The following is a 25509-nucleotide window of genomic DNA, read 5'->3' on the forward strand; positions in this document are numbered from 1 at the left end:
ATTTTTAATTGGCAATTATGAAAAAATTATCATTTTTTTCTCTCTTAATTTTTATTCATTTCTAAATATAAATGAAGTTACATGTTATTTTAAATGTATTATTTTATTTTATTTTATTTTATTTTTTTTTTTTGTAATAATTTTTTCTTTTATTATAATTAACAGTAATTTAAAGATTTTTTTCTACAATTCATTAAAAATATAAAAAAAAAAAATATGTGAAATATATTTATAAAATAGAAAAAATTTATGAAGAATTAAGGAAAAATAATATGAAAATTATATACTTTTATGCTTTAAATACTTAAAACATCATAAAAAAATGAACTTAATTTATATGAAAGAAAGCTGATGTGAAAAATAAAAATTTTTTTTTCTTTCCATTTCAGTAATATTTTGTTGATTATATAAAGTTTGTAAATATATATATATATATTTTATAATAAAAAAGAAATTCTTCCTTTTATATAAAAAAAAAACAAAAGAAAATTTTTAAATGTTTTTAATCATCAGCAATATCGAGAATTAATGCAACACCTGCTAAAATCCATTTATCTGGACTATCTTTTGTTTTTAATTTTATATTTGTTACATATGTATTACCTCTTGATAATGTCTTGTATACAGGACATTCGTACACATCTGTATCTTTTTTACCCATACTAACTATTGGTTTACAATGTATAACTGGCATTAAAAAGTATTTTTGTTTTGAAGAAGAATCACATAGAGTATTTTTTTCTACATCATAATTAGCACCATCTAAATATAAACCATATATATAAGCACCTTCTTTAGGATAAGAAGAAATATTATTCAACGTTTTATTAGTCACTTCAATTTGCATTATAATTTTATCTAATTCACATTTTTCATTTCTAGATAATATTTGCTTTATTGCACTAAAAAAACTATTTGGATTAAATAATAAAGATATATTAAAAACTTTCGGTGTTAATAAGGGATCATTAAACCAATCAGTCAAAAAACTTATTCTTTCTTTCAAATTATTTATCCATGATGATAAATTTCTATTGCTAGAATATGAGTTATTTTTCCATATTTCTGGTAATTTATTTTTATATAAAGAGTTCATAAGAGATTCTATCTTACTGGTCATATTAATTTCCCCTTTAATTGCTAAACTTAACTCTTTTAATGAATTTTTCATAATACTTGTTAAAGAATTCATTAAGGTACATTCCTGAAATAAAAAATATTGCAAAGGTGTAATTTGATCATCTGGTATTGATTTCATTAACTCTTCTACATTAAAAAAAACACTATCTATTTCACTTAATATTTCAGATAAAATATTGGATGTTTTATTCTCCATAGTTTCTCCAGTTGTTAGTTCTTCAACAAAAGTATATGTTTCTTTAAGTTTTAATTTTAATATATTTTTTAATAATTTTATGCTTTCATTTGTTCTAAAATTCATTTCCGCATGTTGATTTAATCCATATAAAATGGATGATTCAAATACAATTTGAGTATCAATATATTTTAAAATTTTGTCATACGAATAATTATTAGGGCTAAATAATTGTATATTTTTAGAAAATGGAATTAATTGCATCCCTTCTAATGATTGTTCTTTCATAAAATAATTTAAATAAGTTTTACAAATTAGCATATCTTTATCATTAACAATATGACCACCATACATAATTTCTCCAAAAATATATTTTAAATCATTCCACGGAACTTTTATAGAATTTTGGTTATCTAAATAATTAAATAAAACTTTTGCACTGTCTCTTAGATCGCTTAGACTAAATGGATATTTTATGTTAAATCCTTCTGCACCAAATTTTGCTCTTTCAACTATTATGGAATGAAAATAACATAATGAAAATAAAATGTTTTTTGTTCTTAAATCTTTTTCCTCATAATCATCAGGAGAAAAAAAAGTGAAAGCTCTTTTTAAGTTTTCTTTAAAACCGGTTGGAGCTTCATTTGTTAACTTTATAGATCTTTCTAATATACTAATAGGAATGTTTGTTGTTACTTCTGAAGTTAAAAAGCACCTAAAATTAGGATGAGACCCTTCAGTTGAATATTTATCTATTACATTTTCTAATATTAAATTGAATTTAGCCATTAAATGTATATTTTCTAAAACTATCCAATGACCTTCTTTATGAGATAATTCTAATTTTGACAAAGCTATTGATTCTTGTCCTTGTCCTAGTGATACAACATGTAAATTGTTATTTAAATAAAACTTATATTTTTTTCCTAATAATTCTACATATTTTATAAAATCAGAACCAGGGGTTAAAATAAACAATATAGGTGTAGAGTTTACCATAAAATTGTAAGAGGATTCTAAAGTATCAACAAAAGAATTATTTTTTTCCATAATTTCTTCACTGTTTGGTAATATATTCTTAATATAATTTTCTAAAGTAACTGTAATTCTATCTGGTCGTAAACATCTGATAATTAGTAATTTTTTAAAAGAATAATTATTTAATTTTTTCCATTCTAATGGTAATTTACATATTTCCGGCTGGATTTCAGAGCACCATTGTTTAAATTTATGTTGGGCGTCTATGTGAATATTAGTTGATAAATTTTCAAATTCTTTAAACTTTGATAATAATAAAATGTTTTCCCAGCAGTCATTACTTAACCATTCCTTTAAAGGGTTTTCACTTACATTTTCACTTCTTGGGGGTTTTAAAAAAAAGTTGAGATAATCCATATTAAAATCTTTATCATAAATTTTTTTTTTTTCTAATAGTTTAAAAACAAATATACAGTTAAACAATAATTTATCTTTTTCTAACAATCCTCTGTTAATCCATGAATATATTGTTTTTCTAAAAGAAATGATTAATTTACTTATATGATCATCATAAACATTATTCTCTTCATTGTTAGATTTATCATCTTCAAGATTATTATTAAAATATATTTTTGAATCGTAATAATTGTTCTGTTTTTCCAAAGTTACATCACTATTATTAAAAACATCTGTTTTGTTATTAGTATTACTATTAGTTTTTTCATTATTAGAATTGTGAACAGCTTCAATAGATTTTAGCAATAAATTAATAAAAGAATCTAATGAATACTGATACATGTAGTTAATGTTATGCATAAGAATTAGAATGAAATAAACAATAGAAGCTTCATTAGCAAGAGTTCTATATAATTCTCTTGTTTTATTTATTTCACTTTCTGTTTTAATTGAATCTGCAACTTGTCTTTGTATGTTAATAGATGTGTCCTTTGTAGTTTTTAAACTATTAATCAAGGAAATGTTGTCAATTATCGTTGTTGAATCAACAGTCGATAACTGATATAAAATTTCATCTTCTAAATTATTTAGTATTATTTTATACTCATTTCTATTTTTAACTAAAATTTGTTTTTGTTTTTCTAATTCTGGTTTTTCTATATTTACAATAATAGCTAATATTTGTTCTTCTAAACCTTCACATGTTACACTAAAATTTATTAAAGTACATTGACTATTAACTTCGGGTTTGAAATGAGGATTACTTAGTTTAGTTTGCAAAATAAGATTAAAAAAATTAACTTTAGCTAAATTTTCATTTGAAAATGCTTTATTAATATTTTGGGAAGTATTTTTTACGTAATTTTTATTCATATCTAATTCATTACAAAAGTTATTCTGGTTTTCAAGAGTGTTATTTTTATTACTAGAATTATTATTAGTATTATTTTCAAAAAAAGATTTAATTTTAGAGATTCTACTTATAGCGTTTGGAAAATTAAATGGCATTTCTTCATTATCTATTTTGATAAATGTATCATTCCCTTTTTTAATAAATTCTCTGTTTAATAAACCATCAATAACATTATCAATTTCTTCATTAATATTTTCAATTATTAAATATCCCCCTTTCAAAATAACATTCTTAATTTTTTTAATAAAATTTTCGCAATTAAATTGTAAGCAGGTAATGTTATTACCCCCTTTCACTTTTAACCATTTTAATCCTTGTAATTGAGGATCAATTAAAAGTGGCCATCTATAGCAAGTACTTACAATTAGTGCATTTTCTATGCTTATTTTATCTTCTGGTAGTTTTTCATTTTTCCATGTTGCAATTTGTATATCCTGAACCATTATATCAATTGGAGAAGTAATATTATTAATTAAAATGTTGCTATTTTTTATATGTTCTAACCATAAGTTTTTCCATAGATTTATTCTAAAAGAGCTAGAAAATACTCCTAGATATGTAATGAAAGAGGATAATAATAAACAATCACCATATATATATTTTTTATTGGAATTGATAATAGATATTTCGTCAGACCATCTAGAATATTCATCAGATAGCATATTGACTAAATTTTCAGCTCTGTTTAATTTATCCTTTGATTCGTTATATATTTTAATTACATTATTTTTTTCTTCATTTACTTCATTCATTTTTCTTCTTAATTTCTCTACGCTGTCTGTTAACTCTTTCACTTTATTTTCTAGTTGATCCAATTTTTCTTGTGCTTTGTTTTTATTATTGGTAGCTTCCTGTAATTTGTCCATTAATGGTTTTACTTTTTTATATACTTCATTATATTTTACAATATTAACGAGCCATAATGCTAAATATGCACAAGCGGAAGATTTTGTTTTCATCATTTCATAATTAAAAAATTTCTTTTGTATAAAAGGGGTTAATAAATTGACTGTTTCTTCATCCATGTTTTCTGCATCAAATTTTTGTAATTTGCTTAAAAATTGAGTAGGGTTGTTCATAATTTTCTGAGCAAATTTCCATGAATAATTTTTTATTTCTTTTAGTGCAATTAATACAGCATGAGTAACATCTAAACATTCTTTTGGAGGATTTTGTAAAGATTTTAATTCTTGAATGGCTGATTTTGTTATACAATTAACTGCATCTTTTGCCTTGTTCATGATAGGTAAAGCTTCACTCAGTTCTTTATCTGCCTTTAATTGAATTTCAATTGCTTCTTTTGTAAATATTTCTGTTTTTTTTTTTTCTTCATTTACAATCTGTTGTTCTTTATTAGTAACTTCTGTTGCTTCCTTTACTTTATTTAATATATCATTTACTTCAATTTTTTTTTCTTCTATGTTTTTTATTTTAATTTCTATTTCTTTTTTTAATACTTCTACATTTTCCCTAGTACTTACTAAAGCCAATAAACCTTTGTTTAATCTTTCTACTGATTTTTCTATTTCAAAATTTTTTACACTCAACAAATTTTTATAAAAATATATATATTCTAGGAATGTTTTTGGAATTACATAATTATATCTATTTTTTTGTTTAAGATATTTTTTGTTCATTTTGTTTGTACTAGTATGAACAAAAGCCATATGTTCACATATTTTTTTTTTTAATTCATCATTAATTTCTACATCATTTAAAAATTTATTAGCAACGTTAACTAAGGCTTCATATGGCCATGGTAAAAAATAAATAAAAGAAAAATTTGATAAAAAAGAAGGAAATTTAATTAATCTGTCTCTGTATAAATTACTAATTGGTGAATGAGTAATAACTATTTTGAAATTTTTTCTTATTTTGTTAATGTAATAATTAAATACATCTTCATTACTTTCCCCAATATTTAAGTATTTTATTTGATTACGAATGGAAGAAAAAATACCTAAATATTCATCTTTTGTAAATAAATCATTGCATAAACCTGTCGATGTTAAATCATTAATATATGGTAAAAAGGAATCTAAAATATCCTTTTCTTTTAGTAAAAGAACGTGAACATTTCCTGGTTTTATTGCACATTTTAAATGAAATTCTTGTAGATCGGATTTGAAATTATTTACATCATACTTATTATTCGTTGATATATTTAGTAAATTTAAAGAATTAATAAAAATACTTAGTTTTAATAAAGATTGTTTTCCAGAGCCACCAAAACCAATTAGCATTAAATGAGAAATATTAAAATCTAAAATTCTACAAATTTTGCAAATTTGAATTATTGCATAATCAAATAAGACTAATGGTAATTCCACATGAGTTGTATTATATTCATTTAACTTTTCTGTTAAAACTTCTTTTAATTGATAGAATTTTTTAACATTTAAATACATTTTATCTAGTCCATTTCTTACAGATATAAAAGATGTAAAAATGTTTTTATTTAAATCATAAATTAATTTTTTTTCTTTTTCTACTGTATTATAATCACTGTTATTATTACTATTGTTAACGTTATCATTTATGCTATTACTTATATTGTCATATATTTTATTATTTAAATTATCAATATTATCAAAATTAATATTTTCATTTACATCCTGGTTATTTTCATTTTCTTTATTCAAATTACCATTATAATTTGAAGGATGTATTTTATGATTAATATTAATATTGTCTTTTTCGTCAATAGCATCAAAAATTTCTTCATGTTTTTCAAAGTCATCTTTAAAAAATGGAAAATATTGATGAATTAATTTATTAAATATTTGCATAAAAATATTAATATGATCATTAGATATTAATTTATTTATATATGCGTGTTGAGTTTCATGAAAAATGATCATCAAAAATTTAAAAGCATTATTATATATATCTGGGTTAGTAAATTTAATTACATTATAAAATATGGTGTGAATATCATTTAAGTTAAATAAATAGTGAGGTGCAAAGTTAGATAAATTGAAGGAAATATTTTCAGTTATACTATTATATAAATCATAAGAAAAAGAAATAATGTTATTAAGGATTCCTTTAATTGAATCATCAAATTTAAGTAAATGTTGTTTTAGAATAATTTTATATATGTTTTCAAAAGTTTTAATACTTATATCATCAATATTTATTATATTAAATTTGTTTTGAATTCTTTTATCAATTAATTTATTTGTGTTGTTATTAATAGTTCCTATAAATAATATATCGTGAATAAATTTTTTTTCATCTAAATTATCCCTATCATAAATTAATTTGTAAGTTAATAATTGCCTTAGAAATTCCAGCGTTTGTTGTGTGTCACAGTTATCTTTAGCAGTTATATTTAAATCTTCTAAAAAAAATATATGTTTTTTCTGATTTGGTGGACCATAAATTCTTGTGTTTCTTTTTTCTACATTATTTTCAATTATTTTTTGTAAAACAAACGAATTAGTGTAATAATTAATACTTATAACAGTGTGAGTAAACTTTTCAATATTCATATTTAAGTTATTTTTTATGCATTTTGTTTTTCCAGTACCATTATTTCCATAAACTAAAATTGCTTTATTTCTATCCAGACAGTATTTTATCATTTTTTCAATTCTTATTAATTCTATGGTATTAATATATATATCATCGTAATTATGCGGTAACATATTTTCAATATAATTATTTACACTTTTTTTTTTTTTTCTTTTTTTTCCTTTCTTATGTTCTATTTTTTTCTCTTTTTTTTTTTTTTCTTCTTCTTCTTCTTCTTCTTCTTTTTCTTCTTCCTCTTCTCTTTCTATTTCTCTATCCTCTTCTTCATCTTTTTTTTCTTCTGATTCTTCCTTTTCCTCTTCTTCCTCTATGACTAATTGACTTTCATAACATTTTCCTTCATTTTCAGATTCATTAAAATTCCATTTTATTTTCTGTAAAAATAAAATATCTTCATCTAAATATTCACTTAAATGTTTCCAGTTATTTTCATAAATGTTGTAAATATAATTACAGCAGTAATCGTTACCCATTTTAACTTTTAAATTACTTTTTATATTGTTACTGAATATATTTTTAGCATTCATAATTTTATCATCAACTATTAAATTATTAAGAACCCACATGTAAGAATTCATAAAAAAACAATTATAATAGTCTTTTAATATTTCATAATTATAATTGATTTTATTTACTATATTTTTCTCTTCATTATTCAAAACAACATCCTTTAATTTACTGTCATCAATATTTTTAGAATTATTATTATTTAGTTTTAATTTTTCTTCACAGAAAATTTTATCATTTTTGTTTTTTTCATTCAATGAATCTTTTTTTTCTGAGTTCCTTTTATCTTCTTTTTCTTCTTCACTTAGGTTTTTATTTCTTCTTTTAATTTTAGAATTATTAGGATTAGATAATATTTCGTTAGTATCTTCATTATTCAGGAAATTAGTTTCTTCATTTTGTTTGCTTTCAATTTTTTTGATTACTTCATTAATATATTTTTCATACTTCACTAAAAAATAATCGATGTAATTACATATGGATTTTACAATATCTAAATTAGAAAGTTCAAAAGCAAATTTGCATTGTTTTCTTAGCATTTCAATATTTTGTGCATAAAATATATTAAATAAATAATAAAATTCCGTTTTCGCTATATTATTATTCATTAAATTAATCCATGAACTGATAAATAATTTATAACTTATATCTCCTTTATTTATAAAAAGGACACCACCTCTACTAACTGTTGCAGGAGATGCATATTTCATATTGGTTATTTCAAAAAATAAATGCATTTCTTTAGTAAATGGTATTCTTTCGTTACTTACTAAAGTTAACACTTTGTTGTCATCCATTACAGTGTTCATACTTTCTATCCATTCTGCATCAATATTTCCATCTAATAAAATTATTTTATGTTTAATATTTTCATTATAAGGGGTAATATTTCTTGACATTTTTCTCATAATCGAAGATAAAGAACCATCAATCCATTCATTATTTTTTGTTAAATAACCATAAAGTTCATAAGATTCAATAGATTTGGGATTAATAATTTCATATAAACAGCTTTCTTCTATTTTATTTAAACTTCTAATTAAAATGTCTATAACACTAGACTTTCCACATCCGTCTTCACCTAATATAAAAACACAGTGTCTCACATCCATTAAATCTTTTAGTTGCTTCACCTTAAGAATAAAATTATCATCAATTTGCAAATTTGATTCTTTCAAACAAATTTTGATAGCATCATCAAAACTGTAAATAATATTTTCTTCACTTTGCTCGTCTTTTGAGTCATTGTGTTTTTTAGAATCTTCAGAATTTTCATTTTTGTAATTTTCTATATTATAATCCTTTTTATCATCTCTTTTTGAATCATTATATTGAGAATTTTCCAAAATATAACTTTTTGAATCTTTTACATCATTATTATTTTCAGAAAACTGTTGAACAGATAGTTCATTCTTTTTAAAATTCTGGTTATTAAAGCTCTGTGTTGGATTGTTTCTGTATTTTTCCGAATTTTGTTGAAATTTTTCTTCATCGAAAATGTTGCAATTAACATTAGGAAATAGATCATTAACTAATCCTAAAAATATAGGAATATCTTCATGGGTAATTTTAGGAATATTAAAGTCTTTTAAAGCTTTCATTAGAATGACTTCTTCGTCAAAATTACTGAATTTTCTTTTTAAGTTTCCTGCTTGTATTAAAACAACTTTAACGGCCCTTAATCCCCAATCATAATGAATATTCTTCTGTAATAATTCTTTACATAACTGATACAATTCTACGAATTTATAAGATAATTTATTTGCTTTTATAAATCCAAACGACATTAACATATTTTCACAAATAAATTTTATGTCTGGAACAATCATAGAACAAGATCTAAATAAGTTTTTTAAATTTTCAGGTAGTTCTGTTCTTCCTGCATATCCAGGATTCATAGTAATAAAAAAACCACATGTTCTTTTTAATACGATTTCGTCATCAATAAAATGAAACATTGTTTTTTTTTCCTTAATAGCATCAAAAATACATTTGATTTGTGTACTAACAACTGATAATACTTCTATACTTATTCGATTAAATTCATCAAAGCAACCCCAAGCACCTGTTTGAGACAATCCTATGCATATTTGTGACATATTAAAATAATTCATTTGATTACTACAATTAAAAATAAAAATAGCTATACCTATTGCTTTAGATAAATCTTTTGTTGTTTCTGTTTTCCCTGTTCCAGCTGGCCCTGCAGGTGCACCACCAAGAATTAAATTCAATGCTTGAGTTAAAGTGATATAGCATTTATCTGTTAAAGGGGTTATAACTAATTTTCCAGAATTCCCAATATATTCATATAAATATTTTGTTTTAAAGTCACATAATTTAATTTCGCAAGTATAATTATTAATTTTTTTATCATATACCCAGTAATATTTTAACTGTGCTTGCCAATCAAAGGAAGTATTGTCTGATATTTTTTTTTTTATAAAAGATATTATTACATCTCTTGTATGTACATCTAATATGATTAACGATAATAATTTTGTTCTTATATTATAATCTTCTGTTTTTTCAACTAATTTTATTAATTTATTTATCCTTTCAATTAAAATTTTTTTATAATCTACAAAAGCAGATTCATTCCCATTTTCTAATTCATCAAAACATTTATTTATTTCTTCTGTTACAACTATTTGATTACATGTACATACAACTTGACTGATATATTTTGATATCATTGTTTCATCTCGATTTTGTTCATCTAAATTTTCCGAATTTATTTTGGCATTTTCTAATATACTTCTAATGGTTATTTTTAAATGATTTTCTAAGTCTTTTAGATAATTTTCTACATTTCCCTTTAATGTCAGTTCATTAAGAAATTCTAAATGTTCGTTTTCAATACTATAAACTCCTTTAGCTATATATTCTTTACATTCAATATTTTTATTATCATTTTGTTTTTTATTTAATTTATTTTTTGTCTTGTTGATGTCTTCGTAATCTTGTTCTATGTAATTATCATTTTGCTCATTTTCATCTTCATTTTCTTCATTTTCATTATTTTCTTTTAGTATATCATTTTTACACATTTCATCATCATTATCTCCAACTAACTTATTAAAATCTTCTTTATCTTCTGTATGAATATTTTTATCTGTGTTATCTTTATTGAACTCAATAGTTTTAATAGCATTAAATACATCATTTATATATGGCAATATTTTTAAAGGATTTTTTCCATTACTTAAAATATCTAGTAATGCAATATTTGATAAAAAATAAAATCGTGGGAACGCTTTTTTTTTCTGATCTAAATAATCATTTAAAGCTTTTTCACATAATTCAATGTTTTTGAAAAATTTACTTAATAGATAAAACAAATCTTCATTTAAACAAACTTGTAGAACATTTTTTTGTTCAGATGCACTTTGAATTATTTCTTTATATTCATTTTCAATGTTAAAAAACATTTTACTTTCTTGAGGTAACTGTGAGTGAATATCTTCTGAGTTCAAGTAAATTGGTTGCAATCTTTCAAATTTATTCAAAAATTTTCTCCATATATTAATAACTTCATCAATTTTTTTCAAATGTTCTTGTGTATTTAATATAGTTTCTTGAATAAATAATATATATTTTTTCTGATTAATAAAAAATAATATTTCCGAAGTATGCACATCAACAATTTCTAATATCATATCCATATTGGTTATTTGAATATAATTGCTTTTTTTTAAAAATTCAAAGTTCATTTGCTTCCATATTAAGTTTATTTCTTTTATTTTGTTTTCTATTTTTTTTTCTTTTTTTGCTTGTTCTATGACATCATGGACAGCATCAACATATTTATATAATTTTAAATCAAAAAATTCTTGTAATGTTAACTCTTTGTATTTTATTTTGAAATTCTTGTTTATAAGAATGTCATTATTGATATTTTTTTTATTATCGTTTATGTTACTATTATTATCTCCAATATTTTCTATTTCATTTTTGTCATTATTATTTGTTTCCATGTTTAAAAAAATACTATTATTTTCTTTTTTTTTTGAATATAAATTATTAACACTTCCAGATATATTTATAATTATATTCCAATGTCGATCAAATATACAATCATTATTTAAATCTACTAAAAGTGGTAATATAGAAGATAATTTTTTTAACTCCTTAATTATATACTCATATATAGCTAAATGTTTTAAATCATAAAATTTTTTCCTTATATATAGTAATATAAAATCAATTATATAAATATTACTATTAACATCTATATCTTTCCATAACTTTTTTTTTTCTTCTTCTATAAAAAATATGACACTATTAGCTAGATCCCACAAATGTTTCAAATCTCGTAATTTTAGGTCAATTTCGTCTAATTCATCGAATACAGTTATATCTATTTCAAATAATATTTCTAATTCATTATGATACTTTTGTTTTTCTTTATAAATTTGAAAACTTTTTCTAAAATCATTAATTTTTTCATATGGAGAATCATAGATATCTTTTGGAGTACTTGGGATATTTTTAAATATATGTTTCTTAAGATTACTTAATTCTTCTTTAAAATTTTTTATTTCTATTTTTATATTTTTAATTTCATTATTTTTATATTTTAATATTTTTTCTTTAATTTCATTATATTGTATTTCCACTTTTTCTTTGTTTTTTTCTATATTATCTAAGACATCATTATATTTAATTACTATATCCAATTCTTTTAAATTTTCCATTATTTCCTTAATCTTCTGAAAAATTAATGGAATAATTTTTCTACTTAACTTTACACTTCTTAAGTTTCTCATCAGATTATAAAAAATATCTTTTTTTTTATTCATGTCTATATTTTTTTCCTCTTTAATATTATCATCATTTTCCTCTATACTATTTCTACCATTATTTTTTTCATCTTTATTAGATACATTTTTATTGTTTACTTTTTTATTGAAAAATTCAACTATTCCAACTTCTTTTAAATTGTTTATCACATTTTCATAAAATGAATTAATTGAATATATAACATCTTTCACGAAATTTTGCAAATATTCACTATATAATGATATATTCTTCTTCGTAAAAGAAATCAACCTTTCTACTAAATTTTCGGAATAAAATGAAATAAAATTTATTGCCTCATATGTTTTTAAGTGATAAAAGTTATTCAATTCTTCTTTTAATGATAATATTAATCTTTTATAAGAGAGAACATTGGGAAATAAATGAGGAATATTTATGTTAATGAGTTTTAATGAATCTTGAAAATTGTTATTATATTCAAAGTAATTAGGATATAATGATATTTCATTTTTTTGTTTAAATAAGCTAAATTCCTTTTTTATATCTATTTTCCATATATATTCATACTTTTTTAAGCTTTCTAAATATTCAAAACTTTTTTCAATTGTATTTTCAAAAAAGTTTTCTATTTTATTCTTGTTAGAATTTACACTTAAACTTAATAGAATTTCATTTATATAATCTCCACTTTTAATATCTATTCTTTTGATACCTGAAGTTAAATTCATAAAGTCATCAATCCATTTATAAAACATAGTTGTTACACAAAAAGATTTTTTACTTCTTAACTTTAAATCTAAATTTAATTTATTTTCTATAAAATTTATTTTTATGGTGAATAATTGTTCATCCTTTTTATTTAATTTCATTACTTCATATAAGTTGTTAAATAAAAAATTTGTAAGTTCTATTAATTTATCTATAATTATATTATTTAAAAACTTTAAGTAATTTTTCCACATAGTATTATTTTTTTTTATTTTTAATATATCGTATGACTGCTTAATATTTATGTTAATATTTTTAAAATCATCATTCAATTTTCCTTTTAATAATGACAAATTATTTTTATAATTATTTAAATAATTATATATATCTTCATGCTTTTTTCTTTTTTCAATAATTGGCCTTTTTAACCAACTATTTGTTAAATTTAAAATAGATACAATATTATTATGAAGTGTAGAAATATTGTTATATAAATCTGACATATCTTTATCTACATTCTCAATATATTCATAAATGTTATCTTCTGACCATTTCAATTCATTTACACCTTTTAACAGTGTATTTTTTATAGCAACAATTTTTTCTTCAAATAAATTTTTTTCTACATCTAATGTTTTAGTAATAACACTATTATATTTTTTTGTAATATTATTTAGTATATTAATAAATTTTTTAAATGTATTTGCTTTATTGTATATGTTTAAACAATCTTGATTTACAGTTAAATTATTTAGAAAAAAATTTTTAATATTATTTATGAACATAAATATATATGGATGAAAATTTACATAAAATTTATTTGATTTTATTTTAAAAATACTTTCATTTAAAAAATTATTTACAACATTAATTGTTTCTACAAACCATTCTTTACTTACTTCAGAAATATATTTACTTATTTTTTCACTAACGTTTTTATATAAATTATTTATCTCATCTGTTTTTTCATTTTGAAATTTTAAGACTTTCATTATTTTTTTTAAGGGAAAATACTGCTGTTCAATTCTTTTCAATAGAGAAGTGAATAAATTTATAACTTCACAAAATAATGGAGAATTTTTATTTATACTTAAATTTTTTAAATTATCTTCAAAATCTTTATTTTCATTTATCTTTTTTTCTATCAATGTATTCATTTTCCCATTTTCATTTATCTTTTCATTATTTTTATTTGAGTTGACATTATCTTGATTCCCATTAATATAGTCTTTTTCATTAGAATTATTAATATTATGATTTGTTGTTTGAAAGGAGTTTTCTAGAAACATTTTCTTATCATTTTCAATAATTGTTTTGTTTTTTATAAATAAGTTATCCACTAATATAAATTCTTTCTTTAAGTCTTGACATAAAAGTGATGCGTGTCTAATTAATTCTACTTCAATTGTATGTATATCTCGTAAAATTAAAAATGAGTTTAATAATTTGATGTTTTTTTTCAAATCATTGTCAAATGAATATACAAATACACATATTAATCTTTTATTTAACTCTTTTACTTTACATTCAAAAGAATTATATTTGCTTATAAAAGTATTTTCATCTTCACTTAATATTTCATGATTTATGTCTAAAAATGTTTCATTAATTATGTTAAAATCACGAGATATATTACGAATTTCTTCAGTTAATTTTTTTCCTTTTTCACCAGGAATTTCAATTTTTTCTAATTTCATATAAGTTTGATATATTTTTAAATATTCAATTAGTAATTTTAATTTATACATATATAAACTTACAGAAGGGAAGTAAATATTTTCTTCTTCTATTTCGTTTTTTATACCATTTATTTCCGTTATTTGTTTTTTATCATTGAAATTTACATTTGATTCATGTAATGACTGAAATTTTTTATTCTTTTCTTTATATAATTTAAACAAATATAAAAAGTTTAAAAGGAAATTTAATGTTCCATATAATTTACTTTTTAAAATATCTACACAATTATATATAGAATTTATAATTTCTGGTGTATTTATATTCTGGTTACATGAATTAATTAATACTTTTGATAAAAAATTGAAAACAAATTTACAATTTTTAATTAAATAATTTGATTTTTCAACAGATATTGATAAAGAATGCATAATAGGCAAAATATATTTAGTCTTTTCTTCTATATCTCCTTTATTGTTTTCTAGTTTTTGTAAAAAATGTATCACTGGTTTTAAATGGGTATATAAGTCAAAAACTTCTGATTTATGTTCAATGATTTCATTTTTTATATTTTCAATTATATTTTTGTAGCTAGAATTTTTTTTTTTTTCTAAAATTATATTTATTATTTCTTTAAAACTTTCTTTGTCTATTTCATTATATAAATAGATAATGTTTTCATTTTTATTTTTTAGGCAATTTAAAAATTCAAAACAGTTTGTATAATTTTTTTTTTTATAATTCATGAAATTTCGTAGAATTATATGGTAACACTTAATAAAATGTATTAAATATTCTTCTATATTATTTACATTTTCTTCTTTAACTTCAAAAGTTAAATAAGGTAATGTTAATTTTTCTTCTTTTTCTCCATAAATAATTCTTAAATTAAGTAAAAAATTATTAAATTTTTTTTTCATATCTTTTAAAAGGGAGGAAGAATTTATATCTTCATTTTTGTTCATAAAATTAAAAAAGAAAATTTCTAAAAAGCTTCTTATAACACTTTCAGCATCATTATTCATTTCCAAAAATAATGTATTACTTTCAGATGTTTTATAAATTATCAAAAATTTCTCATTTTTTCTTTTTTTATAGAGATCTAAAATAGAATCATATATCTTTATTGAATCCCTCTCATGAAAAATAAATAAACATTCTTCATAATTTTCGTTAAAATCATTCAATAATTTAATTGTACTTTCATCATTCCTTATATTATTTATTATTTCTTCCTTAAGACAACCATGAATATTAAAAAATTCTAATGCGATTACTAAAATTTCTTCAATTTTTTCGTTATAATCACTGTGAGAGTTATTTAAATCATTTGTTTTATTCATTATATAAAATGCTCATAAAATATACATATAAAATAAAGATAAAATAGAAAAAAAAAAAAAATAAATAAAAAAAAATCAAATATAAATTAGAACTATTTAAAGTTATTTTTTATAAAACTTAAATTTTCTTTTATAATTTTGAATACATATACATATCTATATTTTTATAGTATGTTTTTTTTTTTTTTTTTTTTTTTTTTGAAAGGCAAATCACTTCATTAGAATTTGTTAATGTCTTTTTTTTTTCTCTTAATATTTATTGAATCTTCTATAATATATCATTTATATAATTTTTTTTTTTTACATATTCATAACTAGAAAACATTTGTAAGATAAGATCCAATAAAATAAAAATGTGTCTATTTTTAAAAATATGTATTTACAAATTCTTCATTAATTATTTCCATTAGTAATTCACTTATACTTTTAGTGTATATTTTTTTTCTTTTGTGCATTTTCATATTATTATTTTTTATTCTTTTATTACATTGCTATTATATATTTTCTTCTGTTTATTTTGGTGAGCACATTTTCGCTAATAACGATATCGCTTCTATTTTTCCCATGTTTTTCTAAATACTTTTTATTTTTATGAATCATTTTATCTACATAAATAAAGGAGATAAAAATATTGATTATTTTATAAAAATTTTTTTAAAAGTATTATATAGACATAAAAATACAAAAAATTAAAAGTATTTATAAGAGTTAAATAAATATTTTAGCAAAAAAAAAAAAAAAAGAATGTTTATATTAAGAGCATATACATATATTTATGTACAAAAAAAAAAAATAAATAATAAATTCTCTTAAAAAGAAAAAAAAGAGATAGAATTAATGGTATAAAAGTTTAATAAAAATCAGTATTGATGTAAAAAAAAAGAGGAAAATTACAAAAAAATTATATCATTAGTTCATGATATAAATGATTTAATTAACGCTTTTATTTACTATTTGACAATTAAAATTAAATACAAAATTACAATAAGTGTATACATGTAGAACGTAAAATGTTGCACAAAAAATGTTTCAAAAATAAAATAAATAAAGTGAAGAATATACTACCTCATCATAATGAAAAGAAACATATAAATTCCTTTCTTCCATTTAATTAGTTTATGCCTCATAAGTTTTCTTAATTACATTAAGATTTTTCTTTTTTTCTAAAAAAAACATATGATATTATATATTGTTCTCCATCTTTTATTTTTATTAAATATGGTGTTAAAATGAATATACACTTCTATAATTAAATATTCCTACTATATTTATATGGCAAAAATTTCATCATAACATTTCATATGAAATATTTAAATGCTTTCAGTATATATTTCTTTAAGCATTTTAGTATTATTGTTATTTTGTTATTTTATTAGTTATGATTATATATAATCTCTTTTTAAATTTGGTTTTAATACTTTCTTCCATAAAAATTAATCTTTCATTTTTCTACTTAAAAAAAAAAAAAAAATTCATATTTCTTTGAACTGTTATATTTACAAAGATAATAAGAATATAGGAATTAAAAATTTTTGAAATTTTCTTAAAAATGTTGTGTATTAGGCATATCCAAAAAAAAAAAAAAAAAAAAAAAAAAAAAAAAACACATAAAAATAAAATGAAAAGAAAGTAGCTATATAGTAACTATAAATCTTGATATATGAAAATTTCATATTTTTTCAGAAGAGAAAAAATTATTAAATATATAATTTGTAAATTTTATTAAAAATGAATTTAATTAAAAAATTAGAAAAAAGAAAAAGTGAAGTGAATAGCTGTTTGTGTATTGGCTTAGATCCTGATGAAGATGATATCAAAAATTTTATGAAAAATGAAAAAGAAAATGGATATAAAAATATCAAGAATAACTTGAATGAAGATATAATGAAAATTGTTAACATAGGAAAGGAAATTTTATGGGATTCAATTAATAATTTAAAAGAAAAGGATGAATTCTTTTACTTTTTTAATCATTTTTGTTTTTATATAATCAATGTTACCAAAAAATACGCTTTAGCATATAAAATGAATTTTGCTTTTTACATTCCATATGGTTCAATAGGTATAGATGTTTTAAAAAATGTTTTCGATTATTTATATTATATTAATATACCGACCATTCTTGATATGAAAATAAATGATATTGGTAACACAGTTAAAAATTATAGAAAATTCATATTTGAGTATTTGAGGAGTGACTCATGTACAATTAATATATATATGGGATCTAATATGTTAAAAGATGTATGTTTCGATGAAGTAAAAAAACAACATTATAGTGTTTTTGTTCTTATTAAAACAACAAACCCAGATTCCTTTATTTTTCAAAATAAGCTTTCTTTAGATAATAAGCAATCATATATGGTAATGGCAGAAGAAGCATATAAAATTTCAAGAGAATTAAAAATGGAAGAGAATAATGAATTTATTGGTTTTGTTGTTGGATCAAATAGTTTTGAAGAAATGAATGTGATCAGAAAACAATTTCCTGATTGCTATATTCTATCACCGGGAATAGGTGCGCAAAATGGTGATTTATATAAAACATTAACCAATGGTTATAATAAAAATTATGAAAAAATTTTGATAAATATTGGAAGGGCTATAACTAAAAATTCTAATCCTGAGGAAGCTTGTAAGATATACTATAATGAAATTAGTCAAATTTTAAAAGAATTAGAAAAATAAACAAAGAAGAATTAATTGAATTAAATATGTATATTTCTATATGAATGCTTACTTAAATTATTATTATATCCTTAAAATATATATATGTTAATACAACTTTTTTTACTTTTAATAATTTATATATAAATTATTCTTTTTGTTGTATTTTTTTAAATATCTATTATGAAAAAAAGGGAGAGAATCAAAAGTATATATTATTTTTATTTCATAATATACCTAATATTTTATTTTTTTACATATATAGTTCTCTTTTTAAAAAAAATTATGACTAGTTTAAATATTCTCTTTAGTGAGAATATAGAAACAAATAAAAAAAAAAAATTAAATAAAATAAATATAGGAGGTGAAAAAAAAACGTATTATTAACATATAATACAAATCATTTAATTAATTCCTTTATTATTACTTATAAAATATAATTATGCACCAAGGCATAATAAGGATACACATAGAATATAACATATACAAAAAATGTTTCAAAAAAAGGATATATATCATATATAATATTTTACTATAGTAGAAAATTAAAGTATCATAAATAAAAAGAAGTAAATACTTTTCTTATTTTTATTTAATTAGTTTAGGCCTTAAACAACTGTAAAATAGTAACAATTTTTCTTATTTTTTAAAAAAAAAAATTCTTAATAGATTTATGCGGCTTCATTTTTTCCAAAATAAACGGTTTGTCCATATTTATGTGCTAAGTATTTTGATAAGGAAAAATACATAATCTTATAAAAGCAATAACAGCAGGAAATACTACACCAAAAAAGAGAATAAATTATTCCACCTAAACAATAATATATGGGGTTTATCATATTAAATAAAAATAAAATAAAAACAGTAAAAGAAAAAAAAAAGAAATAACAAAATAATAAAAAAGGTTTAAATGTGTGTGCAAATATTAAAAAAAAAATTATGAACGTTCATAATTGTTTTTAATTTGTTATAAGGCATATATATTAGTTCTTTTTTTTTTTTTTTTTTTTATTCTTCTGATATTTGTGTAGCTTCTGTGAAATCAAAATAAAAGAAAAAAAAAAATTTTTAATAAATAAAAAATTAACAAAAAAAAATAATTTTGCTTTTTAATTAATAAAATGTATACAAAATTTATAACTAATCATTTTATTACAAATTTAAGAAAAAAAAAAATTTAACAATAAACTATATATAAAATCAAAACTATTACTTTCTTTAATTTTTTGTCTAAGTTTATATCTTTCCATAAAATATGTCATATCATTTTCTAATTTTTTTTCACTTTCACCTTGGATATAAAAAAAAAAAAAAAAAAAAAAAATACATTAAAGTATTGCATGTATTAAGTGTAAATTTACATAAAAGAAGCATATAAGTAATATTAAAATTAAAAATATATTAAATATAAGATATAAAAATTAAAAGGTTTTACAATATTGCATTACTTATAAAAATATAAATAAAATACTGCATGCTTAAGAAATAAAAAATTTATAAAAAAGAAAAAAAATTAAAAATATATATCTATACCAATATTATAAATTTGATAAAAATTAGTTGAACAAAAAACTACTTCCAGTAAACCTCCAATGAAAAACATCCCTAAGTATAAATATGGGAGACGCTTATAAACGTTAATTTTTTTTAAACTTCTTTGACCCTTTAAGAATAAAAAAAGTACAATATTATATATATGTACAAAATATAAATATACTAATAATTACTATTATATATACATATTTTTTTATTCTTAAGCGTATTATTTTATATTACCTCCATATTTTAAAGAAAAGTAAAAGTGCAATGGAAACTTATTTGCTTGAATTTATTGAAGCTTTTACACATTTAATACTTTATATAACAAATGTTTATTCTTATGGTTTAAGAAAAAAAAATTAAATATGACCTACAATAAATAAAAAATAATTTAAAACTTCTTCTAATGAATTTTTGTAATATTTTTTTTCCTTTTTGCAGAATATTTTGAAAAAAGAAGAAAGCTTAATACTTTAATATGGTAAAAATAATTAAAAATAAAAAATATAATTTGTATAAATTTTTCTCAAATACACTGGAGAATGTTTTGTTTATTGAATTTTATGAAATATAACGAAATATATGATTTATTTTTTTTTTTTTTTTTTTTTGTTAAAAAAGAATTTCATCTAAAATTTAAAATCTTACTTTTAATTTTTCATATTTTAGTCTTTAAAAATAAAATATCCATTATTAAAAAAAAAAAAAAAAAAAAAAAAAAAAAAAAAAAAAAAAAAAAAAAAAAATTTTAAATATATATACTATATAAATTTCAACTGAAATACACATTTTTTATTATTTAAATATAAATATATTATTAATTAAAAAAAAAAAAAAAAAAATACAAAGATGAGTATCATTTTTATTTTTAATTTTAAACAGGCATTGTACAAATATACAAGTAGAAAAATATATACAACAGGTTAAATTATTAAACAAAACATAAAATATTTAAAAAAGAACAAAAAAGTTCTAAGAAAAAAGTAAAACAAATATAAATTTGTAAATGTTTTTTTATTTATTCATTTTAAGGCATTATATCCAATAAAAAGAATTTTGTTAAATAAAAGTTTATATAAATATAGAATCACTTTAAAAGATTTGAAAAATGAGGTATTGAATATATTTACCATTGAGTTTGAACAATTTTACAAAACTTATGCACAATTTAGTTATTCTTCTTTTGAACAGTTTGTTTGGGATTTTTTTACTTACATTGAAATGCAAATATACGAATATTATGATACAGGTTAAAAAATAATATATTATATTTTCTTATTTTATATGTTTTGGTTTTCTTGGTGTTTTTAAAAATTTTTTATGTCGATTATTTAAATACATTAAAATATAGTCAAATATTTAAAAATATATTTATATTTATAGTAGAAAGAAAAAAAAAGAAAAATGCAATAACATATAATGAAAGAAAAAAAAAAAAAAAAACACTTCACAAAAAATAACAAAAAAAAAGATAATGTTATTTATAATTTTAAATATACATGTACATATACAAAATGATAAAAATATTAATAAAATTACTTAAGTAAAAATATATCAAATAAGTGTATAAATATATATGTTATTTTTTGTATATTAGAAAAAACATTTGAAATATCTTTTGATGTCTTGAAAGATGAAAACGATTTCTCATTAAATGAGAGTTTAAGAGATGATTGGGAATTAATATCATATGATAGTACAAAATATTTATATACATTAAAGAATATTAATGCATATATGTTTTTTTTTTTTTTTATTATTGTTATGTTTATTTATATGAAATATAATGAATGTATTTATGTTCTAATTAGATCTAGAGGTGTTTGATAAAAAAATTTTAAAGAGTATGAACATTTCTGATGGAAATGTATCCAATCCTATATGTCAAGTAATAAAACAAATATATATATATATATATATATATAAATATGTATTTATATATTTCTGTTTTCCTATATTTTTCTTATAAAATTTTTGTACTATTTAAGATATATGTAGAAAGTAGGAAGAGTGTAAATTAGTATATATAGGAATTTTTATCATTTTTATGAATATTTAAAAAGTTCTAAAGAAATCCATTTAAAGTATTGATATAGAATGTAAATAGGAATTGAGCCAACATTTACAATAAAATAATATATAGCATAAGGATGCATTTTAAAAAAAAAAAACATAGATGAAAATATAAATGCAGAAATAGATAAACTTATTAAACATATTCCATAAAATGTGTATATTGATTTATCTATATGTTTTTCACTTTCTTGTGATAGTATAATTCTTCTCTCCAACAAAATTTTGAAATTCCTTTTTTTATCTTGATTATTTTTTATCACCATTATTGTTTTGAAAAATTAACATATATTTTAAATTTAATATTAATACTGTTTTTTTTTTTTTTTGAAAGATATTATTTAAATAAATCCTTTTCAAACTTCATATATATATTTTCGCGCTTTTCTTTTTTCTACATTTTTTTTTTTTTGAATTAGAAAAAAAAAAAAAATATTAATAATAAAATTTTAAAAATACACATAATATGAATGATTAAATTAATTATAAAATAATTAAAAATTTTCAAGGTTACTTAAATTTAAATATATATACACATATAGTTCCACATGATTATAGAATAATTTTTGAAAATATTTAAAACATTATATATTTTGTTATATCATAAAGTAATCCATATAAATATAATTAATACTTAAAATCGTTTGTATAGTAATAATTTATGTAATATTTATTTGTAGCATTTTATATTTGATAGTAAATTTTTCGCATATTTTATTTTTTATTTTATTTTTATAATTTATTATATATTCATTTTTTATTGTTTTATTCTTAACATATATATATATAGATATATTTTTTTTTTTCTTACTTCTTTAAGGTTTGTAGTAAAATTTTTATTATTAACTTTTTTGTTTTTTAATAATTTATTTTGATTGTTGCTTTTTCTATCTAAATTAATTTCAAATCTCATTTGCTTTCTTCTTTCTTGTTCCCTCTCCCTTTGATATTCATACACAAGTTGACTATTTTCCTCTTAAAAAATATACATTTGAATTTTTAGTATATAAAAAAGTTAAATTTATAAATATATTTTTTTTTTATTAGATAAAAAAGGAAAAAATACAAAGGTAAGTACATGAATGCATTTTAAAATAGAAATGTTTAAAATTTTTTTTTTTTTTTAATTTAAAATTTTTTAGATAAAATTTTGCATAAAATAAGAATTTATATTGAAAAATATATTAATGAAAAATATGAAGTTAATATATATAATTTTCTTTTTTATCGTTTTACCAATATATTTTGTGAGAGTTGCAATATATGAATAAATTTTATTTTCCAGTATTTGTAGTTTTTTCATTATTTCATCAGTATTTATATCATAACAAAATTGTGTGCAAATATAATCAATTTTATTATTTATATTGTTAAATGATATTTGATCTTGATTATTTTTAATGAGATTTTCATATTGAAATATTTTATCATTATGATCTTTAATGAAATCCTTAACATCTTTAATTTTTTTATCAATTTCATTATTTTTAATTTCAAAAGCTTTTTTTTTTTCTTCATATTTTTTTTCATGTTCTTCTAATTCATACTCGGCATTCTGTGCATCATCTATTAGTTGCAAATGTTTCTCTTCTAATAAATTAAAGTTGTCTATTAATAATTGAGAATTTTTTATATATTTTTCCATTTTTTTTGAAAAGTTATCTTCTTTGTTTTCATTTTGATTATCACTGAACAAATTTTCATCCAATTTATCACTATTAGCTAATTTATTCAGAAAAAATTTATACTTATCTAGTTCTTTTATTTTTTCTTCTTTTTTTTCGTATTCAACATCTAATTTACTAATTTCTATATTAAGTGATTGTACCTGATTTTTTTTTTTTTTTTTTTTTGAACTAACTTCTTCAAATCTCTATTTCAAATAATGTAATTTAAATTCAAAAAAAAAAAAAAAAAAAAAAAAAAAAAAAAAAAAGGATATCATAAACATTTTAAGTTCATAAAAGGTATTAATTTGAATATATAAGAATATGACATTTATTCTAATTATCTTATATATGCAAATAAAAATTTATATAAATGTTAAAAAAAATTGTAAGAACTTTTATGTTATGTATGCTTTATAAAATAATATGAAGAATAGTTAACATTTTCTAAATATATATATATTTATATATACATTATTACTTTAATTAGTTCTTCCGTTTTTTGAAAATTTTCCATTAAGGACTGTTGAAATTTCTCTGATTCTTTATTCATATTTTTATTCAAATTATTTATTATCTTTTCTTTTTTTCTTGTATATTTATAAATATCATCTATTTTTTCCTTTTTTTTGTACATTAGCGTTTTTGCAATAAAAATCTCTTTTTCTAAATTAATGAAATCTCTTATGTTGCTTTTATTTTTCTTTAACAATTTGTTATTCGCTAAAGCACTTTTTTTTTTATTTTCTTTTTTATCACGATTATTATTTTTATTTTCATATAATTTTGTCTTATTGTTCCATTTCTGTTCCTTTAATTTTTCGCTACCTTTTTTTTTTTTTTCCTTTTTTTTTTCTTCTAACTTTTGTTTAATTATTTCAATTTCTTTATCTTTGTGAAAATTTATTACCTCTTTGATATCATCACTTAAAAAATATTTTTATTTGAAGAAAAGGTAAAAATAAATATATATATAATATACATTTAATTATAGTAATGAATAAAAAGAAAATTTATTAAACTTTTTAATAAAACAGATATATATTATTATTAATGGAACATTTATATATATATACATATATTTTTTTAATTTTAATAATACTTTTTATCAGAATTGTTCTCTGAACTTATATCTGATGGAATAATTAAACTTGTATAATTATAAGAAAATTCTTCTGTTTTTTTTTCAAAATTTTTTATATCCTTATCTACGATATTAAAATATAATAATAATGAAAAATAATTGTATTCATATATATATTTTTTCACTTTTCTATTTTTTTTAAAAATTTATAACAGTTTTCTCTTGTAATTAATTTTTCTTTTTCAATTATCTTGTAAAAAAAAAAAAAAAAAAAAAAAAAAAAA

General features: G+C 19.5%; 6 protein-coding genes across 6 annotated transcripts; 2 read left to right on the forward strand and 4 right to left on the reverse strand.

Annotated features, from left to right (window-relative positions):
• Positions 1–502: 502 nt before the first annotated feature.
• Positions 503–16195, reverse strand: PGAL8A_00482400 (dynein heavy chain, putative; the record flags this gene model as incomplete). The annotated part of the gene is made up of 1 exon (XM_028673613.1): positions 503–16195. One exon carries the CDS (start codon positions 16193–16195, stop codon positions 503–505), a length of 15693 nt encoding a protein of 5230 aa, XP_028530048.1.
• A 1728-nt stretch (positions 16196–17923) lies between these two features.
• On the forward strand, positions 17924–18883 carry OMPDC (orotidine monophosphate decarboxylase, putative; the record flags this gene model as incomplete). The annotated part of the gene is made up of 1 exon (XM_028673614.1): positions 17924–18883. The coding sequence occupies one exon, from the start codon at positions 17924–17926 to the stop codon at positions 18881–18883; it is 960 nt and encodes a 319-aa protein (XP_028530049.1).
• Positions 18884–19870: 987 nt separating this feature from the next.
• PGAL8A_00482600 (conserved Plasmodium membrane protein, unknown function) lies at positions 19871–20644 on the reverse strand (the record flags this gene model as incomplete). The annotated part of the gene is made up of 4 exons (XM_028673615.1): positions 19871–19896; positions 20076–20153; positions 20396–20525; positions 20639–20644. 4 exons carry the CDS (start codon positions 20642–20644, stop codon positions 19871–19873), a joined length of 240 nt encoding a protein of 79 aa, XP_028530050.1.
• A 24-nt stretch (positions 20645–20668) lies between these two features.
• On the forward strand, positions 20669–22422 carry PGAL8A_00482700 (HORMA domain protein, putative; the record flags this gene model as incomplete). Its single annotated transcript, XM_028673616.1, has 7 exons — positions 20669–20744; positions 20843–20882; positions 21284–21323; positions 21434–21650; positions 21999–22097; positions 22213–22289; positions 22390–22422. 7 exons carry the CDS (start codon positions 20669–20671, stop codon positions 22420–22422), a joined length of 582 nt encoding a protein of 193 aa, XP_028530051.1.
• Positions 22423–22446: 24 nt separating this feature from the next.
• PGAL8A_00482800 (conserved Plasmodium protein, unknown function) lies at positions 22447–22740 on the reverse strand (the record flags this gene model as incomplete). The annotated part of the gene is made up of 1 exon (XM_028673617.1): positions 22447–22740. The coding sequence occupies one exon, from the start codon at positions 22738–22740 to the stop codon at positions 22447–22449; it is 294 nt and encodes a 97-aa protein (XP_028530052.1).
• A 71-nt stretch (positions 22741–22811) lies between these two features.
• Positions 22812–25475, reverse strand: PGAL8A_00482900 (conserved Plasmodium protein, unknown function; the record flags this gene model as incomplete). The annotated part of the gene is made up of 6 exons (XM_028673618.1): positions 22812–22868; positions 23286–23449; positions 23711–24347; positions 24623–25067; positions 25244–25349; positions 25439–25475. Coding segments are annotated over 6 exons (1446 nt in total), but the record flags the coding sequence as incomplete, so codon positions are not given.
• Between the last annotated feature and the right edge of the window lie 34 nt (positions 25476–25509).

Source organism: Plasmodium gallinaceum, assembly GCF_900005855.1.
Source record: "Plasmodium gallinaceum strain 8A genome assembly, contig: PGAL8A_v1_141, whole genome shotgun sequence".
NCBI classification, from domain to species: domain Eukaryota; phylum Apicomplexa; class Aconoidasida; order Haemosporida; family Plasmodiidae; genus Plasmodium; species Plasmodium gallinaceum.